General features: G+C 53.0%; 7 protein-coding genes across 7 annotated transcripts; 4 read left to right on the forward strand and 3 right to left on the reverse strand.

Annotated features, from left to right (window-relative positions):
* Nucleotides 1–261: 261 nt before the first annotated feature.
* On the forward strand, nucleotides 262–3,351 carry C8Q69DRAFT_494918 (hypothetical protein; the record flags this gene model as incomplete). The annotated part of the gene is made up of 4 exons (XM_028632220.1): nucleotides 262–283; nucleotides 477–775; nucleotides 903–1,384; nucleotides 1,578–3,351. 4 exons carry the CDS (start codon nucleotides 262–264, stop codon nucleotides 3,349–3,351), a joined length of 2,577 nt encoding a protein of 858 aa, XP_028489235.1.
* A 382-nt stretch (nucleotides 3,352–3,733) lies between these two features.
* C8Q69DRAFT_451723 (A subunit of putative glutamyl-tRNA amidotransferase) lies at nucleotides 3,734–5,845 on the reverse strand. The gene is made up of 4 exons (XM_028629509.1): nucleotides 5,585–5,845; nucleotides 5,176–5,497; nucleotides 4,942–5,117; nucleotides 3,734–4,874 (listed from the first exon to the last, which is right to left on the reverse strand). Exons 1-4 carry the CDS (start codon nucleotides 5,721–5,723, stop codon nucleotides 3,970–3,972), a joined length of 1,542 nt encoding a protein of 513 aa, XP_028489236.1. The 5' UTR covers nucleotides 5,724–5,845; the 3' UTR covers nucleotides 3,734–3,969.
* Nucleotides 5,846–5,948: 103 nt separating this feature from the next.
* On the forward strand, nucleotides 5,949–6,606 carry C8Q69DRAFT_451724 (hypothetical protein). The gene has a single exon (XM_028629510.1). It carries the CDS (start codon nucleotides 6,015–6,017, stop codon nucleotides 6,243–6,245), a length of 231 nt encoding a protein of 76 aa, XP_028489237.1. The 5' UTR covers nucleotides 5,949–6,014; the 3' UTR covers nucleotides 6,246–6,606.
* Nucleotides 6,390–7,977, forward strand: C8Q69DRAFT_30226 (hypothetical protein). The gene is made up of 2 exons (XM_028627165.1): nucleotides 6,390–6,794; nucleotides 6,870–7,977. The coding sequence occupies exons 1-2, from the start codon at nucleotides 6,571–6,573 to the stop codon at nucleotides 7,900–7,902; spliced, it is 1,257 nt and encodes a 418-aa protein (XP_028489238.1). The 5' UTR covers nucleotides 6,390–6,570; the 3' UTR covers nucleotides 7,903–7,977.
* C8Q69DRAFT_451726 (Metallo-dependent phosphatase-like protein) lies at nucleotides 7,976–10,251 on the reverse strand. Its single transcript, XM_028629511.1, has 2 exons — nucleotides 9,803–10,251; nucleotides 7,976–9,724 (listed from the first exon to the last, which is right to left on the reverse strand). Exons 1-2 carry the CDS (start codon nucleotides 9,973–9,975, stop codon nucleotides 8,053–8,055), a joined length of 1,845 nt encoding a protein of 614 aa, XP_028489239.1. The 5' UTR covers nucleotides 9,976–10,251; the 3' UTR covers nucleotides 7,976–8,052.
* Nucleotides 10,252–10,262: 11 nt separating this feature from the next.
* C8Q69DRAFT_30275 (putative pyruvate dehydrogenase E1 beta subunit PdbA) lies at nucleotides 10,263–12,029 on the forward strand. The gene is made up of 4 exons (XM_028627174.1): nucleotides 10,263–10,791; nucleotides 10,868–10,991; nucleotides 11,056–11,342; nucleotides 11,393–12,029. Exons 1-4 carry the CDS (start codon nucleotides 10,541–10,543, stop codon nucleotides 11,862–11,864), a joined length of 1,134 nt encoding a protein of 377 aa, XP_028489240.1. The 5' UTR covers nucleotides 10,263–10,540; the 3' UTR covers nucleotides 11,865–12,029.
* A 407-nt stretch (nucleotides 12,030–12,436) lies between these two features.
* Nucleotides 12,437–13,135, reverse strand: C8Q69DRAFT_503121 (hypothetical protein; the record flags this gene model as incomplete). Its single annotated transcript, XM_028632460.1, has 3 exons — nucleotides 12,437–12,967; nucleotides 13,028–13,054; nucleotides 13,127–13,135. 3 exons carry the CDS (start codon nucleotides 13,133–13,135, stop codon nucleotides 12,437–12,439), a joined length of 567 nt encoding a protein of 188 aa, XP_028489241.1.
* Nucleotides 13,136–13,207: the final 72 nt, after the last annotated feature.

Genomic DNA, 13,207 nt, shown 5'->3' on the forward strand with positions numbered 1-13,207 from the left:
CAAAACTGTCGGCCATTTCCTGCAACTTGACCAGATTCCATTCACCAATCGCCTGAGATTGTTGGACATTCCCTTCATAAATATTCTCTGGATACTCCTCCTCTCCTCACCGCCTTCATCGCAACCCACGCTTACTGGCTACTCTTCTGGCTATCTTCCTCACCGCCTTGCACACAGCGCCTCGCTAGTCCTGATTCTGATCTCAGCACGTGCTGTTCGGATATTTTGACCAGCAAAACAAGACTCTCACCGCCTTCGACAATGGCGTCTCATTCCCAACCGTGTAAGTTCTGCCCTCCGCTTTATATATTTAGCTGCTCTTCCTCGAGGACGAACTTCTCCCCGCATCGCACTCGTTCTCTGTATCTCTATATACACTGACCTAACGCGCACCTCTTCTTGCTCTGTCTGTTTTATATATATTCGAGTGCGATTGTACATTATCTTATATACATATATATACTAACTCGCAGCAGTTACTGCTGCTCCGGCGGCTGCTCCAGCCAACCAACCTCCAGTCTTACCGGAGTCAGCAGGGACTCGCTGGGCCCCTCGAGATCCGTTGAGGCCCGGCGCGGCGGGCGAAGCTTCGAGCCTTTGGGTCAAGGAAGCTGCCGCATTTGGGGGAAGGCTTCTTTGGGGCTGCGCACACTGCGGCAGCACGGCAACCCGCTTCAAGGGCCTCCGTGATCATCACAGTGGGAGGGACGGCTCTAGGGGCATGCACCCGGATCATCCCTTTGAGGACTTTACGTGCTGTATAAATAATCCGAATGTGAGTGGTTCCGCTATACTTTTCGCCCATGGTTCCCATTGTGGAGGCTATCCAGGTGGGAGATTTGGAGATTTGGATAGACTTATGCTTGACAAAGAAAGATGCTGACATTGGTGATCATTCACAGCTGCAAACCCCGCGTCCTCTCATTCCCGAACTCAGGGAAGCGGCAGTCAGGGCAATCAACGAGGGCAGAGTGCTGCCATATACTCTCCAACGCTTCGACCAATTTTATACCGGCCCTGCGCTCCCTGCATACCCTCCTGGCCTTGCGCCAGCCGGCCTCGCTCCCTCTTTTGCTCCAACTCTGGCCCCAGCCCCGGCCCTTGGTCCTGGTCCTCTTCTTCCTACTCTTCCTGACTTCGGTCATCTCACCAGTCTAAATCAGCATACGCCTGCTGCCAACAATTTCCCTGCCCCTTCCTCCGCCTATTCCTCTGATCAAGCTGCCGGCCCGGCTTTCGAGGATTTCCCCACCACGTCTGACCAGTGGCCTTTCTTCCCAGAAGAGGACTACCCGGTTCTGGGAGAACAGCAAACAGGGGCAGGCACAGAAGTAGAATTCGGCAGTCAGTACTACTCGTATAACCCCGGAGAATACGAGGAAAGGTACGAGGAAGAAAACCAGGAAGGCGAGTCGTCTTTCTAGGAGCTCGAGCGGTGTGCCATCGGTCAGCATCTAACAGATTATTTTTATTGCTCTATTGTGGTTGTGTTGCTCGGCCTGTACCAGGCGGCTATTTCCTTCTATTTCGAAAATGGCGTCTCACCAACAAGCGGGCTCCTCTGTACCGCCTTCTAGCATCAACTCTCCAGCCCCTGCATCCACCAACGGTCAAGAAACTAGCAACACAATGGCAGACCATGCGAAATCATCTCCTGCTCCCTCCCTGGCAGCCGATAGTGCCAGATCCAAACGAAATAAACGCGATAGTCGCAAAAAACGCGAGGCAAAAGGCCTTGATCAGGACAATATGCCCCCTAAAAAGAAAGCCGTCATTGCTCACAGCTCAGCTGTCCCCTCTTCTGCTCTTTCGATCCTTCGTCCTATGCTCCTTGCCGATCCTCGTCCCTCTGACCTCCTACCCGCGCAGCCCCGTCATCTGAACTTTGTGTATCAGAAGACTTCTGATGTCCTCAACCAGAGTTGGCGTTTCTACGAAGTCGTCGATAAACTCACAAACAAGAACGGCTTCCGTTACAGCTATGCCGTTGCCGATCCCGGATTTCCACACATCAAGTACCGCCAAACTGATGTCCCGCCTTATCATGCTCGATTCAGCTTTGAGGATTCTCCTGCTGCGATCACCTTCACCCAAGATGCTTTGGCCGTTACGACCAACGAGCCCTGGCACACTGCTCGTGCCAACGTCTGTGCAAGAGAGGGGTCTTATTATTACGAAGCTCGCGTCGTGAGTGGCATCGTCGATCCAGCACGGCGTGTGTCGAGCGCTGGTTCTGACTCCACGTCTCGCGGACATGTTCGCCTCGGTTTTGCACGGCGTGAAGCTGAACTCGACGTCAACGTTGGGGTTGACTGCTATGGTTACGGCATACGTGACGTGAATGGCGAAGTTGTCAATCGGATGCGCTGCGAGTATTTCTTCCCCAAGGGAGAGGCCATTCACGAGGGCGACGTGATAGGCATGCTTATTACTCTTCCACCTCTCTCCCTCCACAAGAAAGTCGTCGAAGGCACCTATGACCCCGCTGTCGATGGCGATGGCAAGAACCTCCACTCTGACCAACCTTACTATACCAATATGATCCGCGACCGTATCCCATTTCACCTCAAATCAGATTTCTGCTGGCAACAGTCCAATATCTTCCCAACCAAACATCTTCGAGACTACGCATTCAACCTGAAGGAGACCCCCACCTTCGGCCCACCATCACCTCTGAACAGCGAAGATCCGTCTCTTCGTACCCTGCCTGGTTCTAGCATCACTATCTTCAAGAATGGCGTCAAGATGGGTACGCCTTTCAAAGAGCTCTACGCCTTCCTTCCGCCCGCCAGTCGACTGGCCAACGGGTCGAACAACCTTGGTATTGGCGAAAGAGAAAATGCAGACGATGGCATGATTGGGTACTTCCCCGCCGTCAGCTGCTATGGGGGAGGTGCGGTGGAATGTCGTTTCGAAGGACCCTGGTGGGTTGGTCCCCCTTCAACCACGGAGGACGGCCAGCCGATCCGTGCTATTGGAGAGAGATTCAACGATCAGATCGTGGAAGATGTCCTCGCTGACATCATTGATGAAGTCGAAGCTATGTTCCTGTGGGGTGGCCTGGAGGGAGACATTGTCGCGCGCAATACGGGCTTTGACGGTCAGGGAACCGGTGGCATTGGAGGCGCGGATGTGGCTAACGGCGGCGTGGGAGCCGTTTACCAGGCTGCTGCCGCATCATCTACTCGCTCTGCGCCTGCGGATGGGGACCATGATGAACCTGCCGGTCATCATCTCAGTCATATCGGTAACGAAGATGGAATGAGCGTGGACGCAGTAAGCACGCCAGACGCCGGTCCTGTGGGCGCAGGAGTTGATGGCGCAGATGACAAGGATGTTGAGATGACCTGACCGTGGCAACCATCTTTCAGTGGTCACATCCCTTGAATAGTCCCGGGGCACATCCTCTCTTAATATTGTCCTCTACAGCATCTCGCTCTCATTTTCAGTCTGGTCTCTTCGGAAAAGGCTATCTGGCCGCTCCTGGTTGTTAAAAATGGTGTTGGTTTTGCTCTCCATGGGAATAGATGGCTTACGGGATACCTTTTCAAGAGCTTGTTTTTTAACTGCTCCTTTTCAGCAAAGTGATGTGGCTTTCACATTGTGCTGTACGATTACGGATTATGGATTTGGTGGTTTTCTTCTATTCCCCTGTATGTATGTACGCGAATATGTTCTCAAGAAAAAGCCGCGTTTGGACTTTTCCAATCCTCCTTTTACCTTCCAGGAATAGTCCCTTGCAGTGATCAGGTAGCTATTATAGCTATCCTCTAACTGTCATTGTAATTTGATATCAGGTGACATTCTTAATCATACATCGAGGCTGATTAAACCTCAGAAGAAAAAGTTCCCAGCTGCAGCCAGCCTGCAGCGATAACTAACACTGTACACATACAATCTAATCCAAGCCCAGCCAAGCCAAGCCATGGAGATAAATATTCATCATAGACAAAACGTGAAACTTCGACCTTAATCCGTTCTCGCATCTTCTAATATATTACCGACTTTCATCACCAGGTCGTCATCGCCGAATTGGCCGATTACCTGAATACCGATCATGTCTGTGCCGTGCTCGTTTTCGGGGTTGCGGATAGGCACGGATATGGCTGGTAATCCGGCCAAGCTTGCAGGAACGGTGAAGACGTCGTTGATGTAGGCGTTGACGGGGGGGATGTTGGGGTCTGTTAGGGAGGAGAGGTGTGGGGGGTACGAAGGAGCGGTGGGGGAGATGAGGACGTCCACGCCGAGATTGTCTGGGTGTTTTTGGGGAGTTGGTTCCGCTGTGGAGGTTTGGGAGGAGGAGGATGAGGAGGGAGAAGAAGCAAGCGGATTAGGCCGGGTGAAGGTATTATCAAAGTCGTTCTGGACGAGACGACGGACTTTCTGAGCTTGGATGAAGTAATTGTCCATCGCGTGGGCGCTTAACGTGAAGGCTCCGAGCAGTATTCGTCTCTGGACCTCTGGGCCGAATTTATCTCCTCGCGTGCGGGCGTAGAGATATCCATCGGGGTCACCTCCGCTGTCTGGGCCTTCTGCGCGACTGCCGTAACGGATACCGTCGTATTTGGCCAGGTTGGAGGATGCCTCTGCCGGGGCAATGACATAGTATGCTGATAGCGCCAGCTTTGTTGCCGGTAGAGAAACTGGATGGATTGTGTGGCCTTGTTTTTGAAGATGGCGCAGGGATGAGAGCCAGGCATCACGGACAGGCGGTGCTAGTTCAGAGATGTTGTATTCGACAGGGACACCCACTCGAAGGGGCCGCGAGACTAGCCGCTTCGACAAGGACGACTCAGCTAGCTGATCTATGATTCGGGAGCGTGTCGATTGTGAGAGACTTGTAGGATCTCGAGGTTCATGGTAGTTGAGAACATCTGGAGTCATGTAAGCAGACTTGACTTGTTACAGCCAGATCTGGTTTTCATGAAGGGACAGACATACCAAAGACCTCGCGCACTGCAGCTGTATTCCTGGCAATAATACCAACTGTATCGAGAGAATTTGCATAGGGAACCACTCCCCATCGCGAGATGAGCCCGTATGAGGGCTTGAAGCCCACCGTTCCAGTATAAGCGGCCGGAAGCCGTACTGAACCACCAGTATCCGTTCCCAAGGCCCTAAGATGATCTTAGCAATAGCAACTAGAAGCAAGTAATGACATCAAGCAGAACATACGCATAACATTGCTCCGTAGCAACCGCAACAGCACTGCCGCCAGAGCTTCCACCCGCAGATAACTCATGACCGCCATCCTTCCGATGTTGCTTAACTGGACCGAACCAGGACTGTGTCGAATGAGACCCCATGCCAAATTCATCAAGGTTCGTCTTCCCTGCAACTACCGCTCCTGCACTGCCTAACTTCTCAACGACCGTTGCGTTGAAGGGGCTGTTGAACTTTTCTAGGATCCCCGAAGCGCATGTGGTCGGTAAGTCGCGCGTGCAGATGTTATCTTTCACAGCGACGAGTTTTCCGTCGAGGGGAGAGCGTGGATTTCCTTAATCACCATCAAAATTCAAATTAGCAACGATCTCCTTTTGAAAGAGAACATTAGGAATGAGGACGTAAGAGCTCCCCTCCTTACCATGCTGTCTCCGCGCATCCGCATCCCTCACGGAGTCCAACCACGGACCGGAGCGCTGCAACGGCGTGATGAAGGCATTGAGGCCAGCATGTTTCTGCTGGTTAACGATGCATCTTTCTGCCTCGCGCAGGACAGACATTTATTTATGCCTGGGGATATATCGCTTAGATGAGGTTTACACTTGCATTTCTTTCTCCCGCAGCGGAGATGGAGAGTCCAGTCCGCGCGTGGTCCGTGCATCGAGCCTTTGGTTGGTTGGAGTATGTATTTAGTAGTTATGGTAAACTGCGAACTACAGCAGAAGTTAAGGAGAGGAACTGTCAATTAAACAGCTACACGTTAAGAAGGAAGAATTAGTATTACACTAGATAGAATTGTGTGTGGTGAGTCCTCCTGAATCTCGTATGACCTGCCTGTACTTGAACACACAATGGGCAAATATCTATATTTAACCCAACAAATGTCCGTTTGGACGGCAGCTGTGGCATTGAGACTGATTATTTTGCTCCTAACTAGTCCTAGATGTCCAATGTCATCTGCTGCATGGCAACTGGACCGGGAGACGTCAAGACTAGCTGCGAAAGGATGGAAGAAGATCAAGAGCCGGAATAACAATAGAAACATCCATATACACACGCAGTATAATTACATATCAAAATAAAACCATCCCCCGTCTCCACAGTGGCCAAACATGTGCCTATATTAATAATATCAAACGGACTAGTTAGTTATCGCATTGTCTAAGTAACTAACTTACCTCGGGTGAGCAGATCCCTTAAGCGACCGGTAGTTAGAAAAGCAGACAACGTCATCCCGGCTATGGAGAAGCTTCGCTCCGCCTTCCGCTAAATAAATAATGATATGAGCGAGTCGTTGCTCCAGTCGCTGCTCCAGACCAGACCATCATAGTTAAGACTCGAATCCATCTTTCTCTCTCGCATTCGTGGTCAGTGAACATTGGTTACTTATATCTCCCAACAGTCACCATGTTCTCTCGGGGCGCGCTTCGAACTGCTGCGAACAGGGTCCGCAGTGTCCCAGCAGCTCCCTTCGGTTTGGGATCTCCTCTGACCCGAACATGTCTGGAGCCAACCCGGAGGGCGGTTGCTGGTCAATCGATCGAGGGTCGCAGATTCGTCTCTGCATACGGCTACCAGCAGGCCAAAGCTCTGGTCTACTCGAAGTATGGAGAGCCGAAAGACGTGCTCAAGTATGTGTGCCTGCGACAGCAATCAACGTTTTGGCGGGGATAGCGTGCTAACATGATCCTCGAAACGATTTCTAGGCTCCATAAGCACTCAATTGCCCCTCCTCATGGGTCGCAGGTCACCCTCCGTCTGCTAACTGCGCCGCTGAACCCCGCGGATATCAACCAGATTCAGGGCGTCTACCCCAGCAAACCACCCTTCGAGACCACGCTGGGCACGAGCGAGCCGTCCGCCGTCGCTGGAAATGAGGGTGCCTTCGAAGTCATCGCAACCGGTTCCGGCGTCAAGAACCTCAAGAAGGGCGACTGGGTGATCATGAAGCGCACGGGGCAGGGCACCTGGCGAACACACGCCCAGATGGACGAGTCGAAGCTGATCAAGGTCGACAAGGAGGGTTTGACTCCCCTCCAGGTCGGTACCGTCAGCGTCAACCCCGTGACTGCCTACCGCATGATCAAGGATTTCTGTAACTGGGACTGGCTGCGCGCTGGAGAGGAGTGGCTGATCCAGAACGGCGCCAACAGCGGCGTCGGACGCGCTGCCATCCAGCTGTCGCGGGAGTGGGGGATCAAGACTCTCAACGTAGTTCGAGACCGACAGACCCCCGAGGAGACGGAGGCGTTGAAGAAGGATCTGTATGAATTGGGCGCTACGGCCGTCGTGGCCGAGTCGGAGCTGCTTTCGAGCAGCTTCAAGGAGATCGTCAATGAGCTCACCCGCAAGGGCAAGGAGCCCATCCGGCTGGGTCTCAACTGCGTCGGTGGTAAGAACGCCACGGCACTGGCTAAGGTTCTTGCTCCCGGATCGCAGCTTGTCACGTACGGTGCGATGTCCAAGCAGCCAGTGGCCCTGCCGTCCGGACTTTTGATCTTCAAGGATTTGGTCTTCAGCGGCTTCTGGGTGAGCAAGTGGGGAGACAAACACCCTGAGTTGAAGGAAGACACCATCAACGACGTGCTTCGTCTGACGAGGGCTGGCAAATTCAAGGACATCCCCGTCCAGGAGGTCAAGTGGACCTTTGACAAGGGCGAAACCGAGCTGGCAGAGGAGGTGAACGGTACCCTGGGTGGTTTCCGCAGTGGAAAGGGTGTGTTTGTCTACGAAGAGTAAATTAATGCCTGATAGTTTCTGTAAGATTACAGTTGGATCTTGTTGGAAATCTCGACGTGGTTCTTATGTATATTCTGTCGAGCTATGCTATGGTCGTCTACACTTCTGCACGTAACAAAGTTGTGTTATACTGAAGTTACAGTGACCCATCTACTGTTCGCATTGCCAGTTCTTTTGGATCCAACTGAGAATCGTGCTGGTTAGTGTCTTCCCTGCCATGTAGACTTCGGCATCCTTTTTGAAGTCTACATCCAGCCCGGCGAACTTGGCCGCAATCGTCACGTACGGCTCGATAAAGTCAAGATAGACGAGATCTACAGTCTCAGGCTCGGACGAACCCTGAGAAGGGCCCGGCACAAAAGCCTGGATACAGTTAGGAACGCGGTAGAAGGAAATTGGCGAATGGACGGTATCATCGCCATCATCGCCCGCATCGTCATGTGTCGTGTAGCCAGGAACCAGTTCTGGCTCCGAGTCTGCGGAAAGCGGAACTTGAGATGCGGCTCTCCCCACGTCGATTGAGGTCGCCGCATTGAAGTCTTCATACTGTACGTCATGGGCGAAGGCCAACTGCTCTGGAGGGGTCAGAGGAACCCTCCGGGCATCATTGGAAGATGCCTCTGTGAAAACTTGAGGCTGCTTATTCAAGACCTCCACAACCTTTTGGGCAGTATTGTAAGGGACGTCCTTCACATACCGGAACCCACTCGTGAACGGGGACACAATGTAGACATCGTCCTGCGTAAATGGTCCCTTGAAGATGTCAAACCTGATAGCACCCGTGTTGATTATGGCCAGTGCGGGTTTGTCAGCTCGGGAGGCATCGTGCACTGAGCCGGGGAGGACATCCTTCTCCAACCAAGTGTAAATGCTGTCTTCACTTGGATACTTGGCACGAGTCATCCAAAGATCTTTGGGCGCGCAACCATGCACCAGATCAAGATGAAGTGCGCGCCGGGATTCTTCAATCAGACGGGATACATTCTGCCCATGTGCAGTGGGGAACGTATCTGCGTCCAAGCCGGTATGGTGATAGTAGGAGAAGAGGTTGTTGTCAATATATTTACGGTTGAAGCTGGGCGTCTTCGAACTGGGATTGGCAGCAGTAGAGAGACCATCGATAGACATGAATCCAACGGTCTCCATGAAGCGGCCGCTGGCCAGGCCATATGCCTGAGCATCGTACTTGACGTAGTCTCGGATATGCCAGTGGCCACCGAAGAATTGAATGGGAGTGTCCCATCGGATACTTCGGATCTCCTTGAATATCGCCAGATATTCCTTCGAGCGGACCGGAACATGACCTGCCACCAAGAATAAATCGACATCCTTATCCCGGATGGCCTCCTGAAACCAGTCCTCTTTGATCGTCTCCTCCACTGGCTGTACTACCGTGTTGTTGGCGTTGCCCGTAAAGTCAAATAGGAAGCCGAAGGCGACAATCCGAATTCCCTGGTTTTTGGTGGTAAATTTCTTGAATCGGGGAGCCAAGGGGACCAATTGTTGGGTCTGGGGGTCGTAAATATCGATGTTCGATGCGAGATAGTTTCCTCTGAAATTAGGAACCGTGGTCAAGAACTCGGCTTCGGAGGTGTTTTGCTTGTAAAGCTCGTGGTTCCCGGACGAAAGGAGATCGATGTGCTGATGCTTCAGAATTTCCGCTGTATAAATTCCCTTCGGTTCCGACGAGTCGTACAGGCCGTTCCCTTCCACACGATCGCCAGTATCGATCACCAACAGATCCCATCCTTGCGCCTCCGCCTTCTCCCGCATGTGAGTCGCGAACGAGACATAATCACCCCAATCGGCCGAGAACGACGGCCTGCAGCTCTACGGTCAGCCGCAGTCAACCACCGGAAGTGAAGAGGAAAGGTCACGGACGAGCTCCAGATGGACATACTCTTGCAGATGGCCGGCCAGCCAGCCGTGGGTATCAGTAGTGTGGAGGAAATTGAGCTGGCCCCATGTCAAATCCCGCAACGGCGCGGGGATAGGGTCGGATGCGGAAGGCTGGGATGCGAGAACAGCAGTTGCGAGCGAAAGGAAGATGGAGGAATAACAAAACATGTTCATGGACGATGAAGGAGATCAGAAGGAGAACGAGAACAAGAACAAGACCAGCTCGAACACACAATGCCTGATAAGAGATCCCCAGTGATATCAGACGGGGAGGAATGAATTAAGGAAGGGAGAGAGAAGGAAAGCATCGCATATCAGCGGAAGCTCCGTTCGGGATGGGGAACTTGGGAGGAGAGCTCGACAGTCCGAGGTCCGTCGTATGGTACGGTAACATACACAATAGCCGGGTTGCGAGGGGGGACAATGCGGGCGGGAGTGTTGACATCGGGCGGGTAAATACGGGTACGGAACGGTAAAAAGACCAGGCCATGCCGGTGAGCGTATACAGAACGCTTAGTCAACGCTGGCCCAACAGACTCGCGCTTCTCAAGCAACAACGATAAGTCGAACTTCGACTCTATCTCGGCCGGTTTTCCTCTCTTCTTCTCTTCCTTTCTTTCTCGTGCGCGCGAGCCTTTCTCCTCAGCCGGTCTTTGCTCCGTTCCTTCGTCTTCCAAGGAGTCAATCCCCCTCCGGTCTATCCAGTCGCGCCCTCTCCGCTCTGGTGTCACCACTCATCATGGCTGCTCCCCGATTTTTCCGCCCAGCAGCTCCCCTGCTTTCCTCTCGTCTTGCTTCCTCCTTCGTCCGTCACTCTGCTCGTCGATCGGCCTGTGCGCCATCGATCTTCAGCCCGAGGCAATATGCTACTGAGAGCGGCACCAAGGAAGTCACTGTCCGAGATGCGCTGAACGAGGCCCTAGCGGAGGAACTGGAGAGCAACCCAAAGACCTTCATTCTGGGTGAGGAGGTTGCACAGTACAACGGCGCGTATGGCTCCCTTTCTGGTGCTGCATGCGCACAATTGGATTCCTGGCGACGGCGCTGACACAACTTTCTTGTCTAGATACAAAGTTACTCGAGGTCTATTAGACCGTTTTGGCCCCAAGAGGGTTATTGACACTCCTATCACCGAGGCTGGTTTCTGCGGTTTGGCCGTCGGTGCCGCTCTGGCTGGATTGCACCCGATTGTAAGTTCAGCGATCGACTGGAAGCTCTGGTGATACAGTGTTTCTGACAAGATATGTCGGCCAGTGCGAGTTCATGACGATGAACTTTGCCATGCAAGCCATCGATCACATCATCAACTCTGCCGCTAAGACTCACTACATGTCTGGTGGTATCCAGCCCTGCAACGTTACTTTCCGTGGACCTAACGGCTTCGCTGCCGGTGTCGCCGCCCAGCACTCCCAGGACTACTCCGCCTGGTATGGTAGCATTCCCGGTCTCAAGGTCCTGGCTCCCTGGAGCGCCGAGGACGCCAAGGGTCTTCTGAAAGCTGCTATTCGGGACCCCAACCCTGTGGTTTTCTTGGAGAATGAGTATGTGCTCAATTAAGTCCCAGATGATCTCGAGTGCTGACCACAGATAGGCTCATGTACGGTCAATCCTTCCCCATGAGCGAGGCTGCTCAGAAGGACGACTTTGTGCTGCCCATCGGCAAGGCCAAGATTGAGCTTCCTGGAAAGGATCTCACTATTGTTTCTCTCTCCCGTTGCGTCGGACTGTCGCTCAATGCCGCCGCCGAGCTCAAGCAGAAGTACGGAGTCGAGGCTGAAGTCATCAACCTCCGCTCGATCAAGCCCCTCGACGTCGAGACTATTATGAAGTCCTTGAAGAAGACTGGCCGCCTCATGGCCGTCGAATCCGGCTTCCCTATGTACGGTGTTTCATCCGAGATCCTGGCTCTGGCCATGGAGTACGGCTTCGACTACCTGACTGCCCCTGCCGTCCGTGTTACCGGTGCCGATGTCCCCACCCCCTACGCTGCCAAGCTGGAGGAGCTGAGCTTCCCTCAGCAGGATACGGTAGTCGGCCAGGCCGTCAAGCTGCTGCGGTTGTAGATGGGAGCGCAGGAGGAGTCAAGATCTATTAATATATTGTCATGTGCCCAGTACCCTTTCATTTTTCACTAGTCAAGCCTGAGGAATTGTACGACTAGAACGTTCTACCAATTTTACATCCCTCACCACTTCTAATGACCGAATGAGGTTCCCTGTGTTGGTTCACATGTATCTGTTCATCAAACATCATGCATGGATTTCCTTCTGCGAGCGACTGGCTGGGTCACATACGATCCGATGTGGCCATTTCCAGACCCCTCCAGTAGCCTGTTTGATATGACTCCGGCGGGTTGAGGTGTTTCGGGCGTGTCAACCCGCTGCGTTTTCCAATGCATCGACTATTTCCGAGGAGATCGATCAGACATGCTGACTGGAGCGTATATCGTCCCCTGAAAGCGCTTGGCTCTCAGTGCAGTGGAGCGCTTCTGTGGATCACCGGAGATATCGCTCGTAAGCTCGAATTTGGGGGCTCAGCGGGTATGTGAAACCCCTTTCCCTATCAATTCCAGTGGTTCCTCATGTGCCCGTATCGCCTCCACGCGACTTTGCTCGTCGTATATTCTGTAGTAAATTCATGAAACAGTAACTCCGTTCATACCTGCGCACCCAACTGGACAGTCCGTAGGTCTTCTCGGGTCATAATACTCCTCATCCGTATCACTTTCCGCATCGACATCCACTTCCTTCACCTGGGATGACCTGGCACGATCTCGCACATCTGCCGATGTACTTTCATCCTCGTCATCATCAGCCAACACATTTTTCTTCACTGGAGGCGCCGGAGCAGCCGGTCCCTTGACGGTGGTGAACGAGCTCTTGAATCCCCCCTTCTTAAAGCCACCACCGGTCCCCGTCTTCGTTCCCGCACTTGTCTCTTTCGTATCGACAACGCGTAATCCAGCTTCCTCGTCTGCCTTCCTTGCATCCTGTTTAGCTCTTTCTGCCGCGTTTGGATCGCGCGAGAGCTGTTTCAGATCCCGTAGGCGCTTGCGGTGTTGGTGGTCATAGGATCCAATATGTGCTTCGTACTCGGGATGGCGCGAGTAGGACTTATTGCAAAGTGTGCAGGTGAAGGAACTCAGTGCTGATCGCGCGGAGTCAGTCTGGAAAGGGTTAGCTATCGAGAATGCGCGCGGGAATCCGTTGGGATGGTTGAAAGGTACCTTTGGTGCTGGGTTCGTGAACCCACGCTGCAACGGTTAGTTTTGTTTCTTCAAGTAGCCTGGTCAAATTTCATGTATTGAGGAGACGGAAAGACTTACAGGAGCCATCGTTGGGGTTCTCTGGTCGATTAACTTGGCAACGCAAGAAGATGAACGCGGGGGCGCAAGTGCGGCCTTTGG

This window comes from Paecilomyces variotii (assembly GCF_004022145.1).
Source record: "Paecilomyces variotii strain CBS 101075 chromosome Unknown C8Q69scaffold_1, whole genome shotgun sequence".
Lineage (NCBI taxonomy): Eukaryota > Fungi > Ascomycota > Eurotiomycetes > Eurotiales > Thermoascaceae > Paecilomyces > Paecilomyces variotii.

Coding starts and splice junctions, on each gene's coding strand:
- C8Q69DRAFT_30275 (XM_028627174.1), top strand. CDS start 10,541: ATGGCTGCTCCCCGATTTTTCCGCCCAGCAGCTCCCCTGCTTTCCTCT. Junction 10,792..10,867: donor GTTGCACAGTACAACGGCGC/GTATGGCTCCCT, acceptor TTTCTTGTCTAG/ATACAAAGTTACTCGAGGTC. Junction 11,343..11,392: donor GTGGTTTTCTTGGAGAATGA/GTATGTGCTCAA, acceptor GACCACAGATAG/GCTCATGTACGGTCAATCCT.
- C8Q69DRAFT_451723 (XM_028629509.1), bottom strand. CDS start 5,723: ATGTCTGTCCTGCGCGAGGCAGAAAGATGCATCGTTAACCAGCAGAAA. Junction 5,498..5,584: donor GGATGCGCGGAGACAGCATG/GTAAGGAGGGGA, acceptor ATGGTGATTAAG/GAAATCCACGCTCTCCCCTC. Junction 4,875..4,941: donor TGCAGTGCGCGAGGTCTTTG/GTATGTCTGTCC, acceptor ACATGACTCCAG/ATGTTCTCAACTACCATGAA.
- C8Q69DRAFT_30226 (XM_028627165.1), top strand. CDS start 6,571: ATGTTCTCTCGGGGCGCGCTTCGAACTGCTGCGAACAGGGTCCGCAGT. Junction 6,795..6,869: donor GAGCCGAAAGACGTGCTCAA/GTATGTGTGCCT, acceptor AACGATTTCTAG/GCTCCATAAGCACTCAATTG.
- C8Q69DRAFT_451726 (XM_028629511.1), bottom strand. CDS start 9,975: ATGAACATGTTTTGTTATTCCTCCATCTTCCTTTCGCTCGCAACTGCT. Junction 9,725..9,802: donor CTGGCCGGCCATCTGCAAGA/GTATGTCCATCT, acceptor GTAGAGCTGCAG/GCCGTCGTTCTCGGCCGATT.
- C8Q69DRAFT_451724 (XM_028629510.1), top strand. CDS start 6,015: ATGGGCAAATATCTATATTTAACCCAACAAATGTCCGTTTGGACGGCA.